Raw genomic sequence first — 26,358 nt, forward strand, 5'->3', positions numbered from 1 at the left:
CTCTGAATGACAAGAGAAGCAGACTCTTAAATGTTTTAGCCCCCACTTTGATTTACAGAGCCAAAGTGGTTAAACTGTGGTGTAAGGCATCTCAAAATACATGCCTTGTCATGTTATGTCATATTCTTGTCCTGTTATGTCTATTTGTTTCAGGCCAGGTCTGGAAACTGGCAAGATATGTATCATAAATTGTTCATTTTAAGACAAGCGTATCTTCACAAATCTAAACCCCAAAAGTTCATAATGTTCTCCTACATCGCTATATCAGTCATCTATAACCTTGCCTTGGGCAACGTTACAGTTGAACATACGGAGCCAAATTCCTTGAGTCGTCCCTTGCACCACAGAACTTAACCAATATTAATCGTGTCTGTCTAACATCACAAACAAGGGAATAAGATTACAGATGCTCTGTATTAATTTCCCCTTTACAGGAAGGTTATCCCGTAGTTGAACAGCTATGAATTCTGCATGGTAAACCTTCATGCTTAAGGGTGAAACATCATCAAGAAAATGGCTAACAGCCAGCCATTTTCTTTGTTCTTTGGGGAACTTCAGTATTTCATACTGCTTCAACAATATGGTGGGGAACAATCTACTTTTCGGTGGGTGCAGTTTCAAGCCTTTTTTTATCAGCATATATCTAAGTCATATACTTGAAAGCAGAACTGAATGTGTGATCTATATGTTGTCCCTCTGAACTAAACAGCAATGACCCTTCAGAACCTGCAAAATATGGCACAACATTTCAAATCCCTCTGTCCCAAAAGTTAGAGCAGGTTATTTCAACAGAACATGCTGGCTGTAAGCCTAAGTTTTTGAACCAGAAAACCTGCTGGAGTTTGACAAAAGCCATCATTATCAGAGTCACCCTGACACAAACAAATGTCCTTAGCACTTCCCAATTCAGCCAAATGTTACTTTGAAACCTGCCATCTGTAGAGAAATTACACAGCTTTATGAAAGCAAGAGGCTTTGAAAGAACACTGATTATGCAGTGCTGAGAAGCAATGGATGATACGGCTACATGCAGCACTGAATAAAAGAAAACAGAAATCACCAAATAATAACCAAGGGTGATATTTAAGAAGAAACTACTGCTAAATAATCTTGTAAATTAATAATTAGAAGTAGAAAAAAATTAGATGGACATGTGAGAATGAAAGATTTTGTTTATATGTTTGTGACTTCTGGTTTCAAACATCAGACATAGCCCCAAATATTTTCGTGAGCTTTCTAAAATTAAAGGGTCAGGACTCATTGTCTATTGAAGATGATGTAAGTTTAGCTTCCATTTCCCCCTTTTTGCTTACAAAAAGTTGCTCAATTATGCTCTACTGCTAATATATTATTAAATGTTTGTTATGGACATTTAATGGAGCAGTACGGAAAAACACTGCTCTAAAAAGAATATGCTGATATGCATGGATTAAGTATGTAAAGTACAAGCAAGAATAATAATTAGAAACGGTTATAAGGTGTATTATCCAAAGAATTCAGTGACAGTATTCAAATTTGAACCAAAGGAACTCAAGTCGTGGTGGAAGGAAGTCACGGGTATGTGTAGGGTTTTTGTTTGTAGTGTAGGGTATGTATATGTATTTTCTTTTGGTAGATTTTGTATCAGTATTTGTTTGTTTATTTTATTTTCATTTTCTGTATCATGTACTAAGAAATAAAGAAATAAGTTTTTTTTAAAAAAAAAGTTTGTTAAATGCTTGTTTTTATTATGTGCTGCTGTTCAGGACAGCTTGAATAATATATACCTTTAAGTCTACTAATAAGATGCCCCACCATGTCCCTTACTTTTGCTTTGAAGTTTTTTACTCTGTCTTATGAAAGCTGCTGTAATATTCTGCTACTACCATGAGAGGCATTCAAAATATTGCTCACCCATGTCAGCTGTGACCATTGTAGACTGGTTCTCTGGGACTGAAACAGAAGTTTGATCTTGATCCAAGCTGTGTGAATCTTCATTGACCTCATGTTGACTATGACTAAGTTCTGATCGCAGTTCTGAATACTCATCTTCTTCCCTGAGGAATGAGCCAGAGACAAATGATTTTTTCTTTTTTTTAACCACCTAAGAGAAACAGCACAACTGATGGACCTATAACCACAATCAGTAAGCATTACAAAAACTACCATGCATCTAATAAGCTACAAATATCCACAAAACTTTCGTTAGAATATGACCTCTGAAGTTCACAAAATCCACCACATACTTATTAAAAAGGAGATGATTAGGTGCATTAAACCATCTTACCAAACAGGTGGCATGGTTATTTAGATTGTTTTAGAATATTATTTCACTCTCTTATCTATCATTACACCTGACTCTTCCTTCCAGGATGTCAGGTACTGAAATTTTATCCTCATAATCACTTTGAATGGTAGTTTAAGAATTACTCTGAAAAAACTTGTAGCACATTTAGCATATATAATGAGTAAGTAAACAACCCAATGGAATGTTCTGCGTAAAAGCACTCATTAAAATAGTTGGAAAAGAGTGTGTGTGTACACATACATGGCTTTGCAAAAGGCACTTTGCACAATTCCTTCTCATCTCTACGTGGCACATGCAAGTAACATTTGGGTATCCGGGGAACTTGTCTTAAGCTCTAAATTAAATTAATGGTTGCTTAAAAGTGCTCATTATTGCTAAGATTCTGTGCAGCTATAATTGCTAGTGGTTTACCTATGTAAATAAACTGAATGGGGATGAGGAGGGGGGAGTCTTGCAGAAGACTGCGTCTTTCTCCATGATTAAAAGAACCACATAGTGGTTTTTCCAATCACTGAAGAGGAGCTTCAATGAGTCCCTCCTCCCACTTTACAATGCTCAGAAATCATTTATTTCAGTTTTCCAGTCGCAGTAACAGCTGCAATGGATTTTAGGAGACAGAAGGGAAGAATGAATTAAGTCAAAGGAAAACAAATATGACTATTTGCTCTTCACATTGCCCTGCTTCAGTGTGAACTCAGGCATATTGAAAGTATAGCTTTTTAAACTATTTAGGAATACTGAAGCATGAGGCACCTTTTGTCCATGACGCCAAGCAAACATTCAAAATACACCAAAAGGATAAGTTAAAATTGAATAATAGCAGCACTTGAAGGTTCTATGAGATACATGCTAAAGTAGGCAAGAAAACCAAGCCCCAAACAGTACAAATTAAAGTACAAGATAATGAAGACCTATAAACATGGATTAATGTTCTATGAATAAGTTAATTATTAGGCACAACACAAGCCAACAATAATTAGCTTTAGACAAAAAACAATTACCATGCAGTCAAAGAGCTGCCTTTTTTTGGTCAGAAGGCTAATTTGTTTGCTCATTTATGTCGACTCTCTGCAATTAGCTCTTCATTTTAAAACCTGAATTACCTCTGAGTGGTAAAGAGGATGGGCTTATCACAGTGCTAACACTTACACACACAAGCTTTAGTGAGCTTCATATGCTCTTCTTCCAAAAAGACCATTTATTTATACTAAACACAACATGTGTTACATCGCTTTCACAATGCAAACTTAGGTAGAGAACAACTTCAGTTCATTTCCTGAGTAGGAGAAGTATCTTATTTATCTCAGCAGATGCTATTCTTTTTAGCCTAGAGGTTTTAAATCCAAAATATGAGGCAGTATGAGCCATATAAACAATTCCTCCTCCCCACCGCAGCTTGGTGAAAATTAATATTGCAAACCAATATATGGTTGAGGCCAAACTTTCAAACCTGGCATGTGAATTAAACAAAAAATGCATGAAGGAGAAGAGGAGCTTGCCAATTACATCTTTGTTGCTCTGCTTATTTATTGCTTATTTTATTTTTTACAAAGGACTCCTTGCCTTCCCAACGATGCAGTTGGCAAAACAGATTATTTTATTTTTTAATTACTTTCATTAATTTATGAATCATCTTCTACATGTGTGTCAAGGTGATTCATAAACATCATAAAGAACAGGTAAAGGTAGCTTTAAAAACAACACAAAAATAATTGAATGATATTTTGCTTTCCTCTGCCTTGTATATTATTTTAATGCAACTTACATATATTGGCCATTTTCTACTTTATCGGCTCCACCTCTTTGTGGGGACGCATTGCTGGGGAGCCGCCAAGCCTCCCCCCTCAGCGTGGGGGGCCTCCCCTTATGCTGGGGAGGCATGGCCATGCCAGTTAGCCAAGCAGGTGGCTTGGGGGGCATGGCCAGGGCCAATTTAAACCATGGTGCCACGCTGAATCGTCCCTTTTCAGCCTCGTGCCACAGATCTCCTGCCCTCCCACCCTCTGCTCAGGTTGCATCATTGGCCTTGCTATGGACTTCGGTTGGTCGCCGTTGAGGGGCCTGGTAGGACTTCTTCCACCTGGCAAATTGGCACCAGCCACTTGGTCTTTGCCTACCTCGTAGCAATCGTCCCAACTTTGTAAGGCTTGGTGGTTAGGCATTGGAATAGCGATGTTTGGGGAAGGGGAGGTGCAGCCATCACCTGCCCCTCCGTGCTCAAGGGTATTCTCTTAAAGGAATCCGGGGGTGTGGATCTCGTCTGAAGCCCAGGGAGGGGCTAGGGCCATGCCACGACCTCCGCGGGAACCCAGGGGGTGTTCGAGTCGATCCACATCAGTGGGGCTCCCCCTACTGGTGGTTTACCCTTCCAGACTTCCTGCAAACTGGGCAGGAGTCAGATATAGTCTGTTGATGCCAATGCCTAAGCCAATACCACTCACATTCTGTAACCAATAAAGTTGTGGCCTAAATTTTGTCCATTAACATTAACGTAAAATTATGTGTCCTTGTGTCCTTATTCTCATGAGGGAGGCTTGGGGCTTTGACACGCAATTATGTGTGGTTTTTGCATTTAAAAATATTTCTTGTGTTCCTTCCTGACAATTTGATTTAAAGTTAGGGTATCAGTCTTATTCGTGGGACGCGGGTGGCGCTGTGGGATAAACCACAGAGCCTAGGACTTGCCCATCAGAAGGTCGGCGGTTCAAATCCCCGTGACGGGGTGAGCTCCCGTTGCTCGGTCCCTGCTCCTACCAACGTAGCAATTCGAAAGCACGTCAAAGTGCAAGTAGATAAATAGGTACCGCTCCGGCGGGAAGATAATCAACGTTTCCATGCGCTGCTCTGGTTCACCAGAAGCGGCTTAGTCATGCTGGCCACATGACCCGGAAGCTGTACGCTGGCTCCCTCAGCCAATAAAGCGAGATGAGCGCCGCAACCCCAGAGTCGGTCACGACTGGACCTAATGGTCAGGGGTCCCTTTACCTTTACCTTATTCAGAGTCAACCCTGCAACAGAGTTGGCTTACAGTGTATACTATATACCAGTGACAAAGATATCTTGAAATATGTTTGGACAACCATTTGTGGTCCCTAGACTTGGTTGAACAACTTCCATATTGTGCCATACAGCTCCCTCTTAGCCATTAGGCGCCAGGAAAGCTTAGTTGGCTGTTCCTCTGCAGTATTCTGCTGGCACTTTGATCAGATCACAATTACCAAACCCTGCTTTAAACTATGGCAATGACTTATCCTGATAGGCAAAAGTTGGAAAAAGGAAACGAACAGTGTAATATGTAAGTTTGTCTTCATCAGTTTAGCATATTAGAGCAAGAAATTAGGCAAGTGGCACTTGTATTTCCCCATTGCTATCTCCGCTAAGGAATTCATCTGGGGTGTTGACAGGGTGTGTGCAAAGTAATTCTCTCATGGCTTCAAAACCAAGTCTAGGCATTGGCTGGTTTCCAACATTTGCTCTGCTTTAATTAGTGCTGGTAAAGCACTTTGATATCCTCAGGTGTTAGGTCCTCTGTGAATACAACGTTTGCTAGAATTATATTTATGCTAATATTTTTGTCGCATCTACTCAAAAATAAGCAGCTGCCATTTTTATTTCCTGTACCAAAGTGAGGGCAGGTGCTAGTTCTCCATGTACTTCTGATCTACCCTTGGCGTGGAAAAGGCAGCATTCTCATCTCTCCTAAGAAATCAATCTTCTAACGTTAAGATTCCTCTCCTATGGAGCATGAATAAAGTATAATGCTTTCTGGGCAGTGAAAACATATATGAGATATTACGCAAGTGTCATGAGCCAATTAGGAGCTATCTTGAAGCGAGACACCTACAAATTCATTAGTAATTAAGGACTTTGCAGATAACTCATTTTGCTTATTTCAGACTTGAGATGTGATTTTTTTTTTCAGGTGCAAGATCTTCTGTTACTTCAGAAGTAAAGCATAAGCTACAACTGTAAGATCTAATATCGTTCTGTGGTAATTTCATAGAGCTGATCACGAATGGAAGAATATATTCAACTTAGGAAGAAGCGTGAGGATCTAAAGCAGCCAATAGGATTAATGTTTGCAACAAAATTCCTTCAGCTCTAGATAGATTTCATAGATGAATTCCATAGCTAGTATTGCCAGAGATGAACTTTGTAGAGAGTACTAACAGACCTTCACAAATACCAAATGTGTCTGAAAGAGACAGCATCACATTGAAGAGACATAGAAGAAACTCAGTGTCATTCCCATAAAGAATCCGACAAAATCTGAACCTGAACACCAACTGGGTCCTACATTTATGCTCCAACCATCATCACCATTGTCATTTCCCCATAAACCTTTCAAAGACATTTTCTTTACAAATTGTGTAAAGAAAAACAAAAGCCACTTTAGAAGTTTCACATATACAACTAACAAAATGCAAAGTTTAGTTTTCACAATAATGGTTTGTGGCCCACTGGTGTATCTCAAAAGGGAGGATTAGAGGTGTTTTGGCTGCAGATCTATTTACTTTGGGCGGCGTAGTGTATATCTGGCTCAGGGGAGAGAAGTATTACTGGATGGATAGCTGAGTCAATAAAGCGTGAGACTCATGGCTGTGGGTTTGAGCCCCACATTGGGCAATAGGTTCCTGCATTGCAGGAGGTTGGACTAGATGATCCTTCCAACTGTACAATTCTTTGACTGGGAAAGTGTATGGGGAAGCAGCAGCATACAACTGTAAGGATTAAGGGATATAAAACAAGGAAGTTTCTAAGCAGGTACATGCATGCGTGCAATGTGTGTGTGTGTGTACACACATGTATGCGTGTGTGTATATGCAACCTAATATGATTAAGGTAAAGGTAAAGGGGACCCCTGCCCATGAGGTCCAGTCGTGACCGACTCTGGGGTTGCGGCGCTCATCTCGCTTTATTGGCCGAGGGAGCCGGCGTACAGCTTCCGGGTCATGTGGCCAACATGACTAAGCCGCTTCTGGCGAACCAGAGCAGCACACGGAAACGCCGTTTACCTTCCCGCCGGAGCGGTACCTATTTATCTACTTGCACTTTGACGTGCTTTCGAACTGCTAGGTTGGCAGGAGCAGAGACCGAGCAACGGGAGCTCACCCCGTCACGGGGATTCGAACCGCCGACCTTCTGATGGGCAAGTCCTAGGCTCTGTGGTTTAACCCACAGTGCCACCCACGTCCCAATATGATTAGATGGGAGCAAATATTTATCGAAGCGCAAGAGGTAGCTTTATGCTGGTGTTAGGCTGACACAATTGATAAGGGACCACTCTACCTTATAGTAGTTCCTTGAAGTCGATCGATTTTCTTATTTAGTTCTGCGATAATGCTGTGGAGCTCCGTGATCCGTTCTTCATAGCGGAGCGTCGTCCGCTCTTGCACATCTTCGTGCTCTCTCATGAGGTGGGACTGTTCACACTAAAACAGCAGCAGCAGAATAAAGACATTCAGAGGAACAGCATGGACATAATGGGGAGCTATGTGGAAATAGGATGCAAGAAAATGCTTCACGTCGGACTCCGCTAAATTAGTAAAGGAACAGCGATTTGAATGCGCTATAAACATCCAGCACCAGATGGCGCCAGAGAGCAGGAAATTTTAAAACGCGATTTTCAATAGCAATTTTCTTTTGTTATAACAATCTAATTTATTTATAGTGTGTATGTTTTCCTGTGTATAAATCCACCTGCAGTCTCTCACAATCCCACACTTAGGAAATATAAATATAAGTTTTTAATAAGAAATTATAAAGAATAGATCTTAATTTATAGTTTCTCAAAGGGAGATGTGAATATGATAAGCTATAAGCAACACTGCTTTTTGTATGGATTGTGTCCTTTGGTTGTTGCCAAGTTGGAGTAGGAGGCAGAAGAGTTGGCTGAAGAGGCAGCAGTAAATGAGAGATGGGAGTAGATAAAGACTGACATCTTCAAATAGTGTTCAGTTCAGAATGTGATTTTCTGTTAGTTCAACAATAAAACTGTCTTTATAATATGTTGTGAATCCCTTTTAATGTCATGTTTGACTTCTCTCGTTTAGCTTACACAAAGAAAACATGTCATGATGCACATTACTGTACCAAATTACTCTCTGGCGCCTATGAACCCGATCTCAGGCCTAGCAAGCTGCAAGTTTCAGACATCCTTTGTCTTCGATCTGAAATAATATTTCAGACATGTCAGTGTGTGACAATTACTTTCTGTCAATAAATAAGAACTCTGCTTTACCAGATTTCATCTCTCAAAGTGGTGCGCTGAAGAGATGGCCATTGCTTATTTTGACTGAAGATATACAGACTGGTGCTAATGGACTTTAGCCACAGTAGCTATCCTGGTCTCTCTCAAATCAATGGACAGCCAACATTTTTCAAAATAAACCTTATCTGATGACAGACACATACAATGCACACTACAGTACAGGAACAAGAGACGGCACCAAATCTTTGAAGAGGAGGAGGAGGAGAAGGCATGGAAGATAAATGTATATACCCCTGCTCCCGTGGACCCTTTAAAAAGGGGCTCAGAGTCCTCTAGCACAGGCATAGGCAAACTCGGCCCCCCAGATGTTTTGGGACTACAACTCCCATCACCCCTAGCTAACAGGACCAGCGGTCAGGGATGATGTGAATTGTAGTCTCAAAACATCTGGAGGGCCGAGTTTGCCTATGCCTGCTCTAGCATTTGGATCTAGTTCAAAATGGGCTTGATCCTGTTGTGCTTGTTCCTTCATCAGTTTTTCCAGGAATATTTTATTAAGAAAACATCTTGCTGTCCATCCTTAACCTCTTCTCCTGCCTGCAATATTCCTCCAACTAATCCTTGCATCTTATCAGATCTTTTTCTTCCTTCTTTTTCTTCTGTCTCTCTTCTTAGTAACTATCCAGGATATAATAAAGTCTTGACAATATGCAATGTTACACAGGGTAATATGGAGCCAACACTTTCCTATGTTTATCCCAAATTTGTTATAGACTCTTTTACCCAATTAAGCATTTGATGCACCTTACTCCGTCTGTCTTGTTAATCATAATCCAGGCCCTCAGTGATATCGAAACCTAATTTTGTTCAATATCGGAGCATGAATGAGCAGTCTGCAATTCCTAGGAATGTAAATCTGTCAACAGGGCAATATTTGTTGATATTGGGAGCCACCAACATAACCTCTCTAAGATTTAGCTGCATGATACACGCTTTGATATTAGGAAGTCTTTAACCTGCCCAGTCTGGTTTTCAACCTCTATATTCTACTGAGTGTGCATGGTGTAAAATCTTCTATATCAGCCTTCCCCAAACTGGCTGTGCTGGCTGGGGCTGAGGGAATCTGCAGTCCAAAACATCTGGTACCAGGTAATAATAATAATAATAATAATAATAATAATAATAATAATAATAATAATAATTTATTTGTACCCAGCCCATCTGGCTGGGGCTTCCCAGCCACTCTGGGCGGCTTCCAACAAAGATTAAAAATACATTAAAATGTCACACATTAAAAACTTCCCTGAACAGGGCTGCCTTCAGATGTCTTCTAAATGTCAGGTAGTTGTTTATCTCTTTGACATCTGATGGGAGGGCGTTCCACAGGGTGGGCACCACTACCGGGAAGGCCCTCTGCCTGGTTCCCTGTAGCTTAGCTTCTCACAGTGAGGGAACCGCCAGAAGGCCCTCGGTGCTGGACCTCAGCGTCTGGGCAGGTTGGGGAAGGCAAAATCACAAGGGCTTTTTTCTTAGTTTCAACTCCTAGTTCTTAATTTTGTTAGCAGTGCTGATACTCTTTCTACTGAGGTCGCCTTGGGCCTCAGTTCACAGCCACATTTTCTTTCCTTTTTATACTCTTCCTTTTGGCAATCAGTCCACTTCTCTTGGCCTGCAACATCACTGCTGTGTCACGAAGCATTCTCTTTCTACTCCCTCCTCCTCTCTGTTCTTAATAGTATTTTCAATAGTTTTACAGGTACTGTCGAATCTCTGTTTACATCACCCTCTGGTTACGTAAACTACAGGATGCATGTGAGGCAAACCCGGAAGTATTTGACCGGGTTTTGCCCCCTCACGCATGCGCAGAAGCGTTCCTCAAGTTGCGGGAACCTTGGGATCCTATTAGAACTCTGGAACAGATCCCGTCCGCAACCGGAGGTACCACTGTATTTCTACTTAGCAACAGATGAGTCAGCAAATTCTGGAAATCAGTAAATAAGCTGGTCACTTGAAGCACTCAAATTGCTCACCTTTTCCTTTTTGTCAGTCTTCTTGCAAATGTACAATTTCTGTAAGTTTGACCACTGAAGCTAAATATCAGCATTTATTAACCTTGTTTGTTTTATATTGGGCATTCTCTATCTAGTGGCAATTAAAATGTTTGCCACTGCTAACATATACCTTCCAACTCCATATGTTAACTCCTTACATGATTTTTAGTAAACCTGACCAAATTGAGCAATGGTTCTATGGGAATATGATATCAAATCAAATTGTTTATTTGTACAAAAACATCTCCCTGTGTTTCTTTTCTTTCTTTCTTTCTGCATTCCTATCATGCATGCAAGAAATCTCTATCAGGCTTCTCTGTCTTTTTCACTGTTATAAACGATGCATGGTATCATGGGTATTTTACACACACACACATGCAGACTCTTTTAAAAAAATGACAAAATATTTTAATATCACTGAAGTATTTAAAAACACATGTGGATCCAATAATAAACAAACAAAGACCTGTTTTCAATATGCTTGTCTATAAACTGATGTCTTCCTCTCACTCTAATATAATTAGTAGCAATATTTTTGTTTCATATGGCAATCATAAATGAATGAGGCTTTGCCGCTCTTGCAGTTTGCTGCTACTTTCAGTCTTGCAGTACAAAGCAGGCTAATGCTAAATTCTACAACACATTTTCCCACTCTTCATGGTTGTCTAATTTGTTTAAAGTGGAACTGCCCAACTGAATAAACGAAAAACTAGATTGTTCCAGTCCAAAAACATAAACCTGAGCAATACACCAGTATATTGGAGTATATCTCCAATATTATCCACCACTGTCTGCAATGCGCTAACATCCTCTTCCCAAATAATCTTTCATATATAAGCACACAGAACTCTGATTTACAAGATTACCACAGAGATACTGAATTCATTTGGGGCACCAAGCCACAATTGAAACTGCTTTTCTGTAGTATTTTTTTGTAGATGAACTTTTTAAATGGAAGATTTAACTATCATAAGCAGCAGCGGTTCCAGAAAAGATGGAAAGTTTGGTTATTTTAGCCTAGCACTTTCTTCTTCATGTTAGAGCCCTTTCAAAAATTTTGGCCACCATACATGCTTATAATTACACTCTTCCATAGATTTCTCTTTAAATATCTGATCATCTTTCTACCACTACACTTTCATACAGTAATTATAGGTAATTTACAATTTTACCGTTTCAGAACTAAAGTCCCAGGTCTTTGTTTCAGTGGTCAATGTGTTGCAGTTAACAATATGAGGAAGGAAAGGCTATGTTGATGAGAATCAATGAATTCTTGCAAATGTAGAGCCCTTGCTTGGAACAGGGTAGAATAAAAATTATTTCCAGGCATGAAAGACATGAATAAACTTTAGTTTCTGGGATAGGGATAAGAAGGGCTCACAATGAAGGAAAGGTACTTGGAAAACCTCAAGAGCTAACAAAAAGACAAAGCAAAATATAGGGTAAGAAAAAGACACCAGGCCTGGGATATTGGTACAACAGCACAACTGCCTTGTCTTTTAATACACTTAAAGTTGCAATGCATTCGATGCAACAATGCAGCTGTATTATTGTACTGAACTAGAAGGCCTAACCTTAACCCCCAGAGCTGTGGTAGCATTTACTCCACAGACTGAGGCAGCTGCATAAAGCCGAAATCAAATCTTTGAGCGATGAGAGATCCACGGCAGGTCAGGACAGTGCAAGTCATTACACGATTCAGCTGTATCTGGAAAGCCACCCAATAGTTTCTACAGCTTTCATTGCATTTTAAGCCAAGGAAGAAGATTTGGGACGCTAACAGTTAATTCATTGTTGTTATCTTAAAGCTTGCACTTTCGTCATTTTTGAGCGAGGGACCCCTCAAAGCCTCACTGAGGCACAGTTTTTCTCTTGATAGTACAGACGACGTACTGTTCAAATATATCAGTGGGCAGATGAGAATGATTAAGAAACCTGATATGTAGACGTTGGGTCTGACAAAGAGAGCATTTCAAAGCAAAACTAGCACCAAACCAAAACAATATGTCAAGAACCTAGGTCAGCTGTATAATCACTCCAAGCTATTTCCTCACTCTTGTGCCACAGCAGTGATGTTCCTGGGCAGTTATTTCCCAATATTACATTCCTGGACCTATTGTTCCAATACACGAAACTAGCTATTGCAACAATACCTTAGGACACTGTTTCTGAAACTTGTGTCACCAGCTGATCTCATCATCCCTGACCACTGGTCTTGCTAGCTAGCGATGATGGAAGTTATAGTCCAGAAACAGCTGGAGACATAAGTTTGGGAAACCCTGCCTTAGGATAAAAGTGCAACATCATACACCTTCTATATCATCACAGTATGCATAGCCACAACATGTCTAGTTGCTGTTTCTTTTCTGGGAGAATTGCGTATCTCCAAAAATCTCCAGTTGTGTAATGCTTCCTGGCAAAACAGTCCTTTGGAGGTTAATGAATGCTCTTTTTGATTATGCATTGCCTAACTTTTCCAGCAGAGCTGTGAGGAACAAGCAACACTCCATTAGCATGGGATTCCCAGATGTCTATTATTTGGCAATTTGATGATCTTGACATGTTTGCTCACTTGATACTGTAGCTTACATTGTTTATAAGCTCCTAAATTCCATTTTGTAAAGAGGTTGGTGCTATTGTGTAATGGGCACAAGTGTTGTCACATACAGGAAGCAAATTTGTGAATTCTGACCATATTACAACTCAAAACTACTTGGAATTCATAAAACTGAAATGCTGTTAAATTTGTTCCATACTCAGCTCTGGTGTTGTAGTAATTCCTGTTCAGCCTGATCCAGAAGTGATAATTTTATTTTTTCCTTGCTGCGAATGGGCTGCTCTGTTAGCAAATGCCTCCTTGGCTGGCTTTTTATAAGCTCTTTCAGAAATTGACAAAGGTTGCACATAACCCTGGGACAAACCATGGTTTAGCATGAATGAGAAGACTGACCTCTGCCCGGGTCCTGCTGCCGGCACACTACTGAAGTACTCTAACTTTATTTTAATATGAGTGTTGTTTTTAAAGGGTACCTGCTCATCCCCACCTTTTACAAGAGAAATTACCTAGATAATTTGTTACACACTTCGTGTGAAACCCTTTTCATGTGTGAAACCCTTTCCAGCAAAGTGTGTAACCAATTATCTAGGCAGGCTCTCTTGCAAAATGAGAAGCGAGAATTTTGAGTGGGTCAAGCAAGTCTTCAAGAAGTTATTCCCTCATAGCTGATGTTTATTTTATTTTTGGGTGCCCAAGCTGGACCTAAAAACATAACAATGGAAATTAAGAAACCAGCCCTTGCCAGCAAATTAAAATCCAGTAATGGCTTGGAATGAGTGCTTTATTATGATGGAAATGAAGCCTGGTTAAAAAGCAGTACAAAAGGGCTAGCAAATCCTATGACAGATAATTTAACCCTGCATTCCTCTTCAAGTCTGCAAACCAACGATGCACAACAAATAAAAATCAGTGTTGCTAATGTGAGACAAATATCTTGAATTGTTTACTGGGTTTTTTTTGCTCACGACACACATCCCTTTGCACTACATTGTGCTCTTTTCACTGAAAATGGTGAACACATCTACAGGAAGTATACATACGATGCTTGAGTCAGAGCAAAAACATTGGGCAGTACTCATTGTAGCACGATGCACAAGCAGAAATACTTGTGCTGAGGGAGTAAACTCCCCTCTCGTCTCTGCAACGTGTTTTTTCTGGGGGTTCTCCTGACCCTCTGAAGCAGATTGAGGGGAGGTGAAGGGAGAGGTGGAAAAGCCCCATTGTGCTAGTGGGAATCGTATCCACTGTCTTTCTTTTCTCTCAAACTAGACTGTATGGCAGCAAAATAAATCTCTGTTTTACTGTTTCTGAGCGGAACTTCATGCCATTCATATTTATTTAGAAAACGTATACTCTGTTCTTCAAATGCATTTGCATCAGTTAGGATGGCTTACAACAAATAAAAACACAATGAATTAAATAAGAGAGTTGAAAAACATTCAGAAATGAGTGTGTGCCACAAGACATTCTGCCTAGCGAAAAAAAGGATGGGGAGAACAGGAAAGCTTTAACCAGTTGTTGGAAAACAGTAAGATGGGACCAAATGAATCTCATAGAGTAACGTACTTCTCAACTTGGTCATGGTCAATGAGAAAGCCCATCTCTTGTCCCAGCCAACAGTGACTCAGTCTATGATGGACACAGAAGAAGGGCCTCTCCAATAGATCTTTGGGAGCAGCAGGAAGATACAGGAGGAGACCAGCTCCTTGAGTATCCTGCAACCAAGCCATTTAGGGCTTTAATGATAATCAACATTAAGATTGTGCCCAGAAACAGGTTGGCAACCCTTGCATATTAGGTGGTAATATGATTCCATGAGCTTGTTATGCAGTCTGGGCCAACTGAAATATCTGAAGACTTTTCAAAGGTAGTCCATGCAGAGTGCATTCCTCTAATGTAAGTAAGGCGCATGTTTCTGGGTCTTTTCAGGAATGGGTGCTGGTGGCACAGCAGCCTAAGCTGAGCAGAGTTATTCCAGGCCACAGCCTCTATCTGGACATCCAGAGAGGTGTTCCTTTTACCCACTCAACAACCTCAAACAAACTACCAATTTTCACTGTTTGACTGTTAAAGCCTCACTTATTTGACAGCTATCTTACAACAGTGCCTTTTATCTTTCTACCGATTAAATTGTGCGAAGCCTTGAGAGCAAATACCATTTCAGCGGCTGAACAATCACTTACCTGTGCCTTTGCCAATTTCTTTTCCAACGAATCCCTTTCTCGTTCGGTTTGCTGTAGGCGTTTGTTAAGTTCAACTATGTCTCCTTTCAGAGATGCCAGTGCTGCTAAGTGGAGCTGTAACACAAAAACAAAGTGCAGCTAAAATTAAACGTAATCTACAAAATGCACCACTTCCTTATATGTATTCTGGAGCAGTATTGGTGATACAAGTGTCTGAAGCAGGGTGTGATGTTTCACACTTCAGAATTTGTAAATCAAAAAGTAGGACAAGCTATTATATGCTTTCATTTGGGACATTTCCAGCTTTACTGCTGAATATATTTGCTTATCAGAACAAACACCATAAAAAACTTAAATGCAATGGAGTCTAATATAATTGGAAGTTCCAGTGCATTACTCTTTTAGTGTGACTTTAAATGCAGAATTCTACGTTTCCGAAGACTTCATATACTTTGGTTCACTTTTATGCCATTTAAGTCTCCCAGCAGTCTGTTGTCTGAAGAATTCTTCTTCAAAACCTCATCTTAAGCTGACACAACTAGAGCTAACCATATCAGACTGTTCTAACTCACTTATCTTCCACTTTCACTCTCCCCCTTTTAAACCCTCTTCTTATGTAAGAATCTTTCAATCTCTTGTGCTTGTGAAAATTGAATAGTCACCTCAGAGTACCCTTGAATTATTATTTTTGGTTGCATGCTAAGAGTGCTACTTAAATGGTATGAAAAATACATATATATAAATGTCTGGATAAAGCAGTTCTCCACAAAGTATGGAACAAAGCCATAATCTTAACCCTTATCCATTTAGCTTGAATACCCAATGCTCTCTTAATCTGAACCTAACATACACATCACTTCCTATTTTTTAAAGGTTCTGTCCGAAGCATATAAACTCTGGCCTTTTTCTGAGTTTATTTCAAATTAATTCTGACATTTCAGCATTCTGTTAGGATATGAAATGCCTATTCTACCCTTCAGTATATTATTTTGCTAGCTGCAAGCATTTGCACAACACTCCATGCAGACTCAAGAGCAAAAGCCTTGCTCACGTCACACCAGCTTGACCGGACCATCAACCAGACATGGCCATCAGCTTTGGCTTGGTCAACCACAATTACCATTTATAAGACTTAACATATTCTTTACATCCTTAAAATATTTGGTATTTGGGTGCACGTGCGGATTATATGAATGAACCAAAATACTATCTTATAGAAAAATAGTATTAGTCATAGCACAGAGTTTTAGCTATAAACTTGCAACTTTGGTCAGTTTACAGATATAAAAACTCGAGGGAAACACACATTTCCCTCCACAGCTTCAAAATTGCCAAGAATTTTATATCTCTAGTACAGACTCTTATACTAGAGTCCACATTCCCAGCATGTTTAGTTCTGTCTCAGATACGTTTACGCTGGCTTGGACCTATCCACAGAACGGAAGATGGCTGGATTCTGAAGGATGTGCTCTATGGGGAGCTGGCTTCAGCTACCAGGCCCATCGGCAGACCAACTCTGCATTACAAAGATAAACTTCACAGCGTGGGAATCCCTTGCAGATGACAGCAGCCCCTGGAGACAGTCAGGTGGTGTATCCACAGCCGTGACCAGAGGAGAAATGACGGCTGGGAGGAGCACAACTGGATGCCTTAATCTGCCCCAGCTGCACCAAAACATGTCTCTCCCATGTCTCTATGATCTTCCAACGGTTTGGCTTCACCCCCAAGGAGCACTCCTCTACCGTCTCTTCCGAAACAGATGGATGCCAACAAGTACAGATTCTACTGATACTGTCCACATGTAAAAATAGATACCTCAATCCAAAAGCTCCCAAACAGAGGACATACATGTTTTATCTGAGGGGAATTGTGTCCCATCAGACACAGAAGAGCTCTCTCTGGCCAGCTAGTAATAAAACTTGACTACAGGTTGCATGACTTGCATGAAGCTGCTACAATTAGCTTTTAATGAGCTGCGTTTTCAAGCTATGCCCTTGGCCATCCTAGATGGACGATTTAACAGGGTACCATACGAAGACAGGCTTCTGCATATGTGGGCAACCGCAGGTGGAAGACATCTTGCGCTATTTACTATATTGCCCACTATACATTGGACTTAGGAGGTGGTTTCTCACCTTACTGTCCATACACGAAAAATTTCTCTCCCTGGCAGATGTAAACACTAATAAAAGTCTCCCTTTTTGCTTTGGCAGCCAAAACGATTAGAAAGGAGACCCTGAACAACGTATCAGTGTAAGGGAGACACAGAGATCTAAATAAAGACCATTATTTGTGGCGTGGCACCCCTTTTGCTTGTATTCATTTTCTATTCAGATTTGTCATGGCCAATGGCTAGTACAATAAAGTTATTTGGATTGGATTGGACTAGCTAGTAGTCTTGTATACCTCTAATCCAGTTTATTACCACATAAAGGCTCTGCTACTCATAAGATTCCCCCCCCATCAGATCTACCTGTCTCATCTGATATTATTTATCCATTCTGCCTGTTCACATTGCCTGCATAGTCTCTGTAGGCACTCGGTTCCCATTTACTCATTGCATGCTGCTTCTGAATCTGACTCGATAAATGGCCCAGATTTGACCGATGTGTTAGCCTTACCTATCCATTGGCAGAGGTTCTAACAAAATATAACACAAAGTACTGTGTCTCCCGGAAGAAACACAAACTTTTTAACTGTGGGGCAGAAGAATAAGAATAACCTGTGCTCCAATGCCCTGGAATATGTACAACTCAGATCTGGCATCACAACCAACACCACCATATATTTCTTATAGCTATGTTTCTACAAGAATGACAAAGGAAATACAAAGAGAAAAATATAAAATAATCCAATTCTTCTCTTTGTATTCATGAACTAAATCTAAAACCATTTTCTCTCAGGAAACATTTACTGGATAGTATAACAAGGGCATGTTTTGTTTAGCTGTCAAGCTACTGGTTTCTAAGATAAATATATCTTGCAAATCTCCCACGCCACACAGCTTCTAAGTCATGGTGAATGATGATACTTGCTTCTTCTTTTTTTAACATTATCTGTTTGAATTGAATTTAATGACAAAACCAACCAGCGACCTGAATACCAATTTAAATGTATGTGGTAGCAAAAACACTGAAATTACTGTGTTGCATAGAAAGTTAGCAGAACTCTTATAGTAGCACATTTGGCAGCATTTCTGTGGGCTTAACCGGCATTGTGAAAAGGTCAGTTTTGATTTCAAGACCGGGGGGTGGGGGGTTCACGAATCTGAGTTACATTTTCTGCAGGCAAAGTGGATGTCCTAAAAGACCTGTACTGCTGCACTGTTCAAAATTGGATTTCATGATACAATTTGTTGGGTAACTTCAAATATCGCAGAAGCAAGGTAGGACTGAAGCAGTCTGTCAGCCTGGGAAATAATGGCATCTGAAATATTTTGTTGAGATGACGTCTTCCCTCAACTTTAAAATAAAGTCTAAGAAATATAGGGCAACCACAGTAAAAACAGGATCACAAAGTCAGTTAGCATAGTACCTATATATAGAGACCAAAAGCATAGTAATTACAAATGGCAAAAGCGTGCATTTGACTTAGACTCGCAAAGGACACACACAATCCTTCTCTATACACACAAGTTGCTTAGCTTGTATGTCAGCCTCACAGAATTGCTCAACTGATCTCAGAACCCCTGTAAAGTTTCAATGTGTTAGTATTTCACAAGACTAAATGCAAGGCAGTCGAGCAGAAAGAGCAAAAATACTGTAAGCGCCACAGATTTCTACAGCAGCATGTCTTTATTAGCCAGAGGGTCTTTTAGCAGTGGTGGTAATTGTTAATGACAGAATAACCTTCAATGTTAGTCCATGGCTATTCATTTTAAAGTTTTTTTGTTGCACACCTTAAAGACTAGCTTATTTAAAGAGCCTGAGTTTCCATAGTCTACATTCCATTTCATCAAATGCTGCAACAGATTTCAAAACCAGCATTTAATATCTTATTATTTCAGTTTAAAAGACAAATACTCTGTGGAATCTTTATCCTAAAGCAGAATTTCATTTCTTCAATCAGGTTTTACCATGAGAAAGCAAATAACAGGCAATTAAATTTTGTTATCATTTGCTATTCTGTCACCTCACCATCCATCTACCTGAACCAGGGGTCAGCAACCTTTTTCAGCTGTGGGCCGGTCCACCGTCCCTCAGACCATGCATGTGGTGGGCCGGACTATATATTTAAAAAAAAATATGAAAAAATTCCTATGCACCACAAATAACCCAGAGATGCATTTTAAATAAAAGAACACATTTTACTCGTAAAAACACCAGGCAGGCCCCACAAATAACCCAGAGATGCATTTTAAATAAAAGGAAACATTCTACTCATGTAAAAACACGCTGATTCCTGGACCGTCCGTGGGCCGGATTGAGAAGGTGATTGGGCCGCATCCGGCCCACAGGCCTTAGGCCGCCTACCCCTGACCTGAACTAACTTTGGAAATAATATTCCTGGGTGTTTTTTACTGCCAGACTTCTTTGCATTTTTAAACAGGAACTGGTCTAGTCTATGTTGACTACTAATATGTACAGTTAACAAGATGTCCACAAGCTGGAATCTTCTGGTAGTGAATTCCTTAATTTAACTAAGTGCTGTGTGAAAAAATGCTTCTTCTTCCCCTGTCCTGCAAACAGCACCATTCAACTTCATTGGATAACTCATGAGTTCCAGTATTATAAGAGGGTTCTCCATCTCCTCTTTTGGCCCACAGTGCATAATTTTATTACAACTCTGTCATGTTCCCTCTTTCTTCTAAACTAAAAAGCTCCAAATTTTGTAACCTTTCTTTGTAGAGAAGTTGCTCCATTGGGCTGTCTTTTTCTAGGTCCCTCCCAACTCTCCGATATTCTTAGCCAGGTATGGGTAGAATTGTACACAACATTTCAAATACAGATGAACCGGAGAGTCATTATGTCATTATGATATTGTCAGCTTAATCCCTATCATGGCGATTCCTAACAAGGAATTTGCCTTTTTCACAGCTGCTGTTAAGTGCATAATGAATAGTATCACTCCATGACTACTTTTGCAAATTGGTCTTTTCCCGGGGGGGGGGGGGGGGGAATAACAGAAGGCACCAGATCCTTGTTCGTATAATACCATTCCTTTTGAGACTCGATCTATCAGGACTTTGTTCTTTAGTCACAGTAAGACAGGTATCAGCTCTGAAAATGTATAGGAAAACCTGTGCTTCTACTACTGTTCCACAAAGGCGTGATGATGTTTCTGGTGTCTGTGCTCAGTTTCAATTTCAGCAGTCGACCTTCTCCCCACCCCAAATGATGGCTCTATTGCAAAGAGACACATTTCTTTAAAGTGATTGATCTATACATTAATAGTTTGCTCAGACACTTTCTCAATTTTGTACCTTTTTCTAAAGCTAATATTACACAAAGACACACTTTTACGACACAAGTGATGAAATGAATGTAATCAAAGTCCATTTCAGCAAATACACTGACAAGATGTGAATGGGAAACCTAAAGGGTAAGCCATCTTCTAGAATTAGTGACTTGACAACTCAGAATTCCCCAAGACAGTCTTGCTGTTTGATTCCTAAAAGCATGAACCTGGAATGCTACAACCAATTGGACCTTTTAAGCATCCATCTGAGTAAAAGCAAGAATTGCTTTTAAAAGGCATCATTACATTGCTGGTGATTTCCGGGGGGGGGGGGGGGCAGAGGACTTCACTAAACTGTTACTTTTGTGAGAATCTAGGATAAAGAGGTAGAAACAGCAACAGATTCAAGATACAGCTCGCCCCCTGTAGCTGAACGAACTAAAGTAGCTACCATCGGATTTGTTCCACGTATATACGTGAGAATAGCTATACAGAAGATGTAGAAGGAATCATTTGAACCCAAGTCTAAGATACTTGGTTAGCATGCATCTTACAAGACATTTTGAAACGCACCTAAATTCTCGAAGTGCAAGAATGATCAACCAATGCAGAAAGCCTCTAATAAATGCGCAGGCCCTCCTCCCCGCCTATCATAACCGTGAATATTTTGCTAGCGCATATATCAAAACCAAACTTCTCTAGCTAGAAAATTCGAGTTCTACAATGAAAATGATCTATATAGATTCACTTATGTGTACCTGTGTACACTGCCTCTCATCCTAGCCTACCTCACAGAACTGTTGTACAGATAAAAGGGGCAGACTTAAGTGTACGTTCCTGAGCTTCTTGGAGAAGTTGAACGCTTCGTGAGAAGAACATTTTGGCTCCCAAACGCCGCAAACCCGGAAGTGATTGTTCCAGTTTGCGAACGTTCTTTGGAACCCAAACGTCTGCCGCGGCTTCCGATTGGCTGCAGGAGCTTTCTGCAGCCAATGAGAACTTCCGGAACAGATTCCGATCGATTTCCGAGGTACAACTATAAATGCACTCAGGCCCTGTGCAGAGCCTGTCTGAGGCCCAGGGTGGAAGTCTTGTTCTTGGCATGACAGCTTAAGTCCAGCAATACCCTGGCGAGGCCCCCTGGCCAGCTTAGCCTTCTGAGGCCTGGGACAAATGTACCTGGATGACGAACACCCTGTGCGGGTCTGCATGCATTGGTATGTCCTCCTTCCATAATTCAGGCTGCAGTGATTTTTTCAGGAGGATGGATAGCCTTGTGGCTTAATCTCAAAAGGGCAAATTCCAATCCAGAAATTGTATGTGCATACATGACAAGACTACCAAATTACAGTGGTACCTCGGGTTAAGAACTTAACTCTGTTCTCATCCTGAAGCAAGTTCTTAACCCGAGGTACTATTTCTGGGTTAGCGGAGTCTGTAACCTGAAGCGTATGTAACCTGAAGCGTATTTAACCCGAGGTACCACTGTACTCAACCCCGCATCTGAAAGTGCATGTAGTTGCATTTGCTCACGTAAACTCCTTGCTGTTTTTTCTTTCCTCTCCTCCTCCATACCAGTCCACTCTTTCTCCCATTATCAAAATTTGTAAGCTTCACTGGGAAAGTGACTTTTTTTTATATCTGAAGTTACTCTTTATACTAGGATAAAGCATCATGCATTATGACTACACTATACAGATAGAGAACTTTTGGTAGGAGCATACAAAAGTATACACACAAAATAGAGATGCAAAAACTAGGTTTGCTGCTCCAGTACAAATGTTTTGCAGTATGTTGCAGAAAGTTCATACGTTTTCAGTAAAAACAAGTTGCAAGAACTGATCTGTCTGAACAGAACATACTTCTCCCAAAAAAACAAGCCGAGTCCAATGTTCTCACACTCTCTTTACTTCTAAGTAGAAACAAATGGGTGAAGACCAAATAACACAAACCTCTGGGCGATAGTCTGCCCTTGTAATGGTATCAAAATTAAAAATTGATTTCCTCCTTACGGCTTGCTGAGTCTTTCTGATCTGATCACAGTACTCTTACCAAAAGCCAACAGATAAAAGGAGAGCCAGACACTCATACCCCTGTTCTAAAAGCATTTGATTCAAGTAGAACCCATACTGACCTCGAAAGAACCTCTGGCTTCGGGAATGGATTGCAAGGCAGCCTCAGTCAAGGGCTGTGCTGAACAGCCAGCTCTTTCCTTCCATCCCTGCTCAACCCTGCACTCCACCCAGTCTAAACAGCACCGTGACAAAACAGAAATGCAACAAACACCCTGCGCTAATTTGTTTTCCCCACAGAACAGGTTTTCAAGATTGCATCAACCGCTGGATCAAGAAGCTTCTCCAACATTTTAGAAGTAGTAAAAAATATAATGGAGTCAAGCGACATTCTCTCTCTCTCAGACTACTGCATCCACAGTGTCCAAATACATTTTTTTTAGAGGGAAAAAGACTGGTGGATAGATAGGTGGAGCAACTGCAGTCCCTTAGGACTGGTCTGGAAGCTGCAGCTGGTGCAGAACAATGCAGTCAAGTTGCTGAGCGAACAGAACTGGCCACTGATCAGCTATCTGCTCACATTCAAGGTTTTGTTAACATTTAAAGCCCTGAACAACTTAGAACCAGGTTACTTGAAAGACCACTTGCTCCTGTGGATCTGGGGAAATTTTACTCATGGCACTGCATTGTACAGAATATCATAGCACAGTGACCTAAGAATGGAGATTTTCTACTGTAGCTCCTGTTCTGCAGAATGCCCTTCTCTCTGCCATTCATGAAGCAGCAACCACCAGCTGCTTCAGATGCCTTCTAAGACATCTTACCTTCTAAGCCTTATGAGGAACGATTGAAGGAGATGGGTATGTTTAGCCAAGAAAAAGATGAGGCTGAGATATGATAGCCATCTTCAAATATCTAAAGGGCTGTCACATGGAAGAGGGCACAAGCTTGTTTTCTCCTGCTCTAGACAGTGCGACTCGAACCAATAGCTTCAAGTTATAAGAAAGGAGATTCTGACTAAACATCTGGAAGAACTTTCTACAGCAAGAGATGTTCAACAGTGGAACCATTTCCCTTGGGAGGCTTGTGGATTCAACTTCCTTGGAGGTTTTTAAGCAGAGGTTGGATGACCATCTGTCAGGGATGGTTTAGCTGTGATTCCTGCATTGCAGGAGGTTGGACTAGATGACCCTTGGGATCACTTCCAACTCTACAATTCTATGATTCTAAGAGGCATCGTTCTGTCCAGGAGTTCCCCAATTCCCTGTTTTTTGTGTGTGAATCCCCAAATATGCTTTTTATTTGCTTTTGTATGTTTTTATACTGTTTTGTTGTCAGGATTTTTAAAAACATTTTAATGAATATTGTTTTTACATTGTACATAGCATACACCTCTTAGGTATTTTCGAAATATTAAGCAGTTTAGAGGCACTTTGAAATAAATACAACAAAATTGAAAGGGGGGATGTAGGCACATTTTCCAAGCAACCCTTTTTTTAAAGAGTCAAAAGAACAAGTATCCTATACTTGAAACTAGGTTTTCCAAACACCAGGTTTTACAGTGATTTTTAACATGTCAACAATAAAAAATACAGCAGAATGTGCATTACAGGGTACAGAATCTTGTTTGTATTTTCAGCTTGTAACTCTAGCAATGTGAAATGAAATTGTGGACTGAACTCCAAAACATATATACATTTTCAGTAGATAGGTGCATAATTTAGCTTGCCCGTCTGCTATTTCTACCCCGCAAACGCCAGCAGCATTGACTGGGTTGGAATGTGCTCAGAGCAATTCCAAAGAGGAAGCTGCTTTCAAGAATAAAAAAGGAAGCAGTCTCCCTTGTTCACCTCACGGGAGAACCAAGTTGCCATGGAAAAGTTATGAAGAGTTGGGGGTGGAGGTCAGAGAAGGAAGGGGCCTGAGGTACGTCATTCACATCTGATTGGCTCATTTGTTTTTATAAAATAAAACTTTTGAAATGGGAAATTTCTTTTCTGAAGTGCTCTCTTTCCTCATGAAGTTGACCTATATGAGCCAAATATTCACTGCAACTGGGCAACTAAGAGAACTGCACAGAACAGTCATCTCTCGTGACAATTCATAATTTAGGATGCAGGTCACATAAAGGGGCAGAGTCAACGCAGGAGCAGATGGAATTGTGTAATAAGCTTGTTCACAAGCTAGTAACTTCCGAGTCACTCCAGAGCAGGTTTCAGTGTGTCAGCGAAATAAAGTTAAATCATTCAGAAGCACATACAATATTTATACCTTCTGTTCTTCTTGCATTGAGAAATGCAACTTACTAAGCATCACCTTGAAAATGTACAGCAGAGCTTTCCAAACTGTGTCGTGACACGTTAGTGTGTCGGCTGCAGTGTGTGGGTGTGCCGCGTGAACGCTCCTCGCGCTCTTATAAGGGGTTAGTTTAACCTCTGGTTTACTAGTAAAACTGAATTTTTAGGATGCACATCTAAGAAGTGTGCCACTAACATGAAAAGTTTAGAAAGCTCTGGTGTACAGGCTTAAAATAGTATGGAAGTTGTGTTGCTGTTGCTGCGTTTGCATCCAGAAAACACCTCATGAGACATGTTCCAAAAGATTAAGCCTTCTTCCCCCATTCCATAGCTTTATTTGAGTATCATTGCTTCCTTACTGAACAAAACTCCTCCCTGCCCAAGGATAGGCGAAATCAACATGCAACGTTAATTGGCTTTCATACAATTGTTATGCTGTACTGTAACAAGACAATTAAGAAACTCTGCATTATTATGGTGCCAATATCAATTGTCACTATAAGTAAAGGCTGGCTCACACCATGAGGTTCTTATACATGCAAGCAGGAAATTCTAGCCATCCTTGCAACGTCTGTGATAGATGTACTTATTCGGGTTGGGGAGAGGAAGTATTCCACAGAGTGCAGAAAATGCAGCCAGGCCATGTCTATCACTACAACACAAAATCACATTTTCTTCTACTCCCGTGACTGCCTTTAACAGGACCAACACTCAAACTACTTTTTTCCTATAATCATCCTAAGGAAGTTCTAACCTGCTTAGATTTCATTGTGTCAGCGTAAGAACCAGTAAAAGAAACTGGGAATTCTAGGTCATCCATATCACACAGTTTGGTCCAGGCCCAGTATCACAGCCTAACCATGGTTTGCTTTGCAGTTCTGTCCCTCTCATTCTGGTTTACAAAAACCATAGTCTGTTGTTTGCATCCAAATTAGGCAAATCAGTTTTTTATTTTAATATGATGCCCAACCCCTGCAATAGATCCTTTTAAAATTAAAGTACCGTATTTTTCGCCCTATAGGACGCACTTTTTCCCCTCCAAAAATGAAGGGAAAATGTGTGCGCGTCCTATGGGGCGAATGCAGGCTTCAGGAAGCTCTGTGCAACCCTCGGGAGACCGGCGCCACTTCACGCCAGTCTCCCAAGGGTTGCGCAGAGCTGCCTGCAGTCCCGGGCTTCGCGCAGCTCTGCACAGCCCTAGGGAGCCTGACGCGAAGTCGCGCCGGTCTCCTGAGGGCTGCGCAGAGCTGCCTGCAGTCCCGGGCTGTGCAGAGCTGCCTGCATTCCGAAGCCCGGGGTGCGCTTAAGAGCGCGCCCGCGCTTCGCGCAGCTCTTCACAAGCCTGGGGAGACCGGTGCGACTT

At 40.8% G+C, this 26,358-nt stretch overlaps 1 protein-coding gene across 3 annotated transcripts in view; it reads right to left on the minus strand.

Moving 5' to 3' along the window:
* The window catches only part of MCC (MCC regulator of WNT signaling pathway), a 212,321-nt gene that overhangs the window by 61,955 nt on the left and 124,008 nt on the right, over positions 1-26,358 (minus strand). For all 3 annotated transcript variants that reach the window (XM_053408630.1, XM_053408632.1, XM_053408631.1), the window contains 3 exons: positions 15,290-15,403; positions 7,577-7,719; positions 1,894-2,036 (listed from right to left, as the gene is read on the minus strand). In XM_053408630.1, the coding sequence (XP_053264605.1) occupies positions 1,894-2,036; positions 7,577-7,719; positions 15,290-15,403 (400 nt within the window). The remainder of the gene's footprint in view (positions 1-1,893; positions 2,037-7,576; positions 7,720-15,289; positions 15,404-26,358) is intronic.

The sequence above is a fragment of the Podarcis raffonei genome, chromosome 11 (genome assembly GCF_027172205.1).
Source record: "Podarcis raffonei isolate rPodRaf1 chromosome 11, rPodRaf1.pri, whole genome shotgun sequence".
Classification (NCBI taxonomy): domain Eukaryota; kingdom Metazoa; phylum Chordata; class Lepidosauria; order Squamata; family Lacertidae; genus Podarcis; species Podarcis raffonei.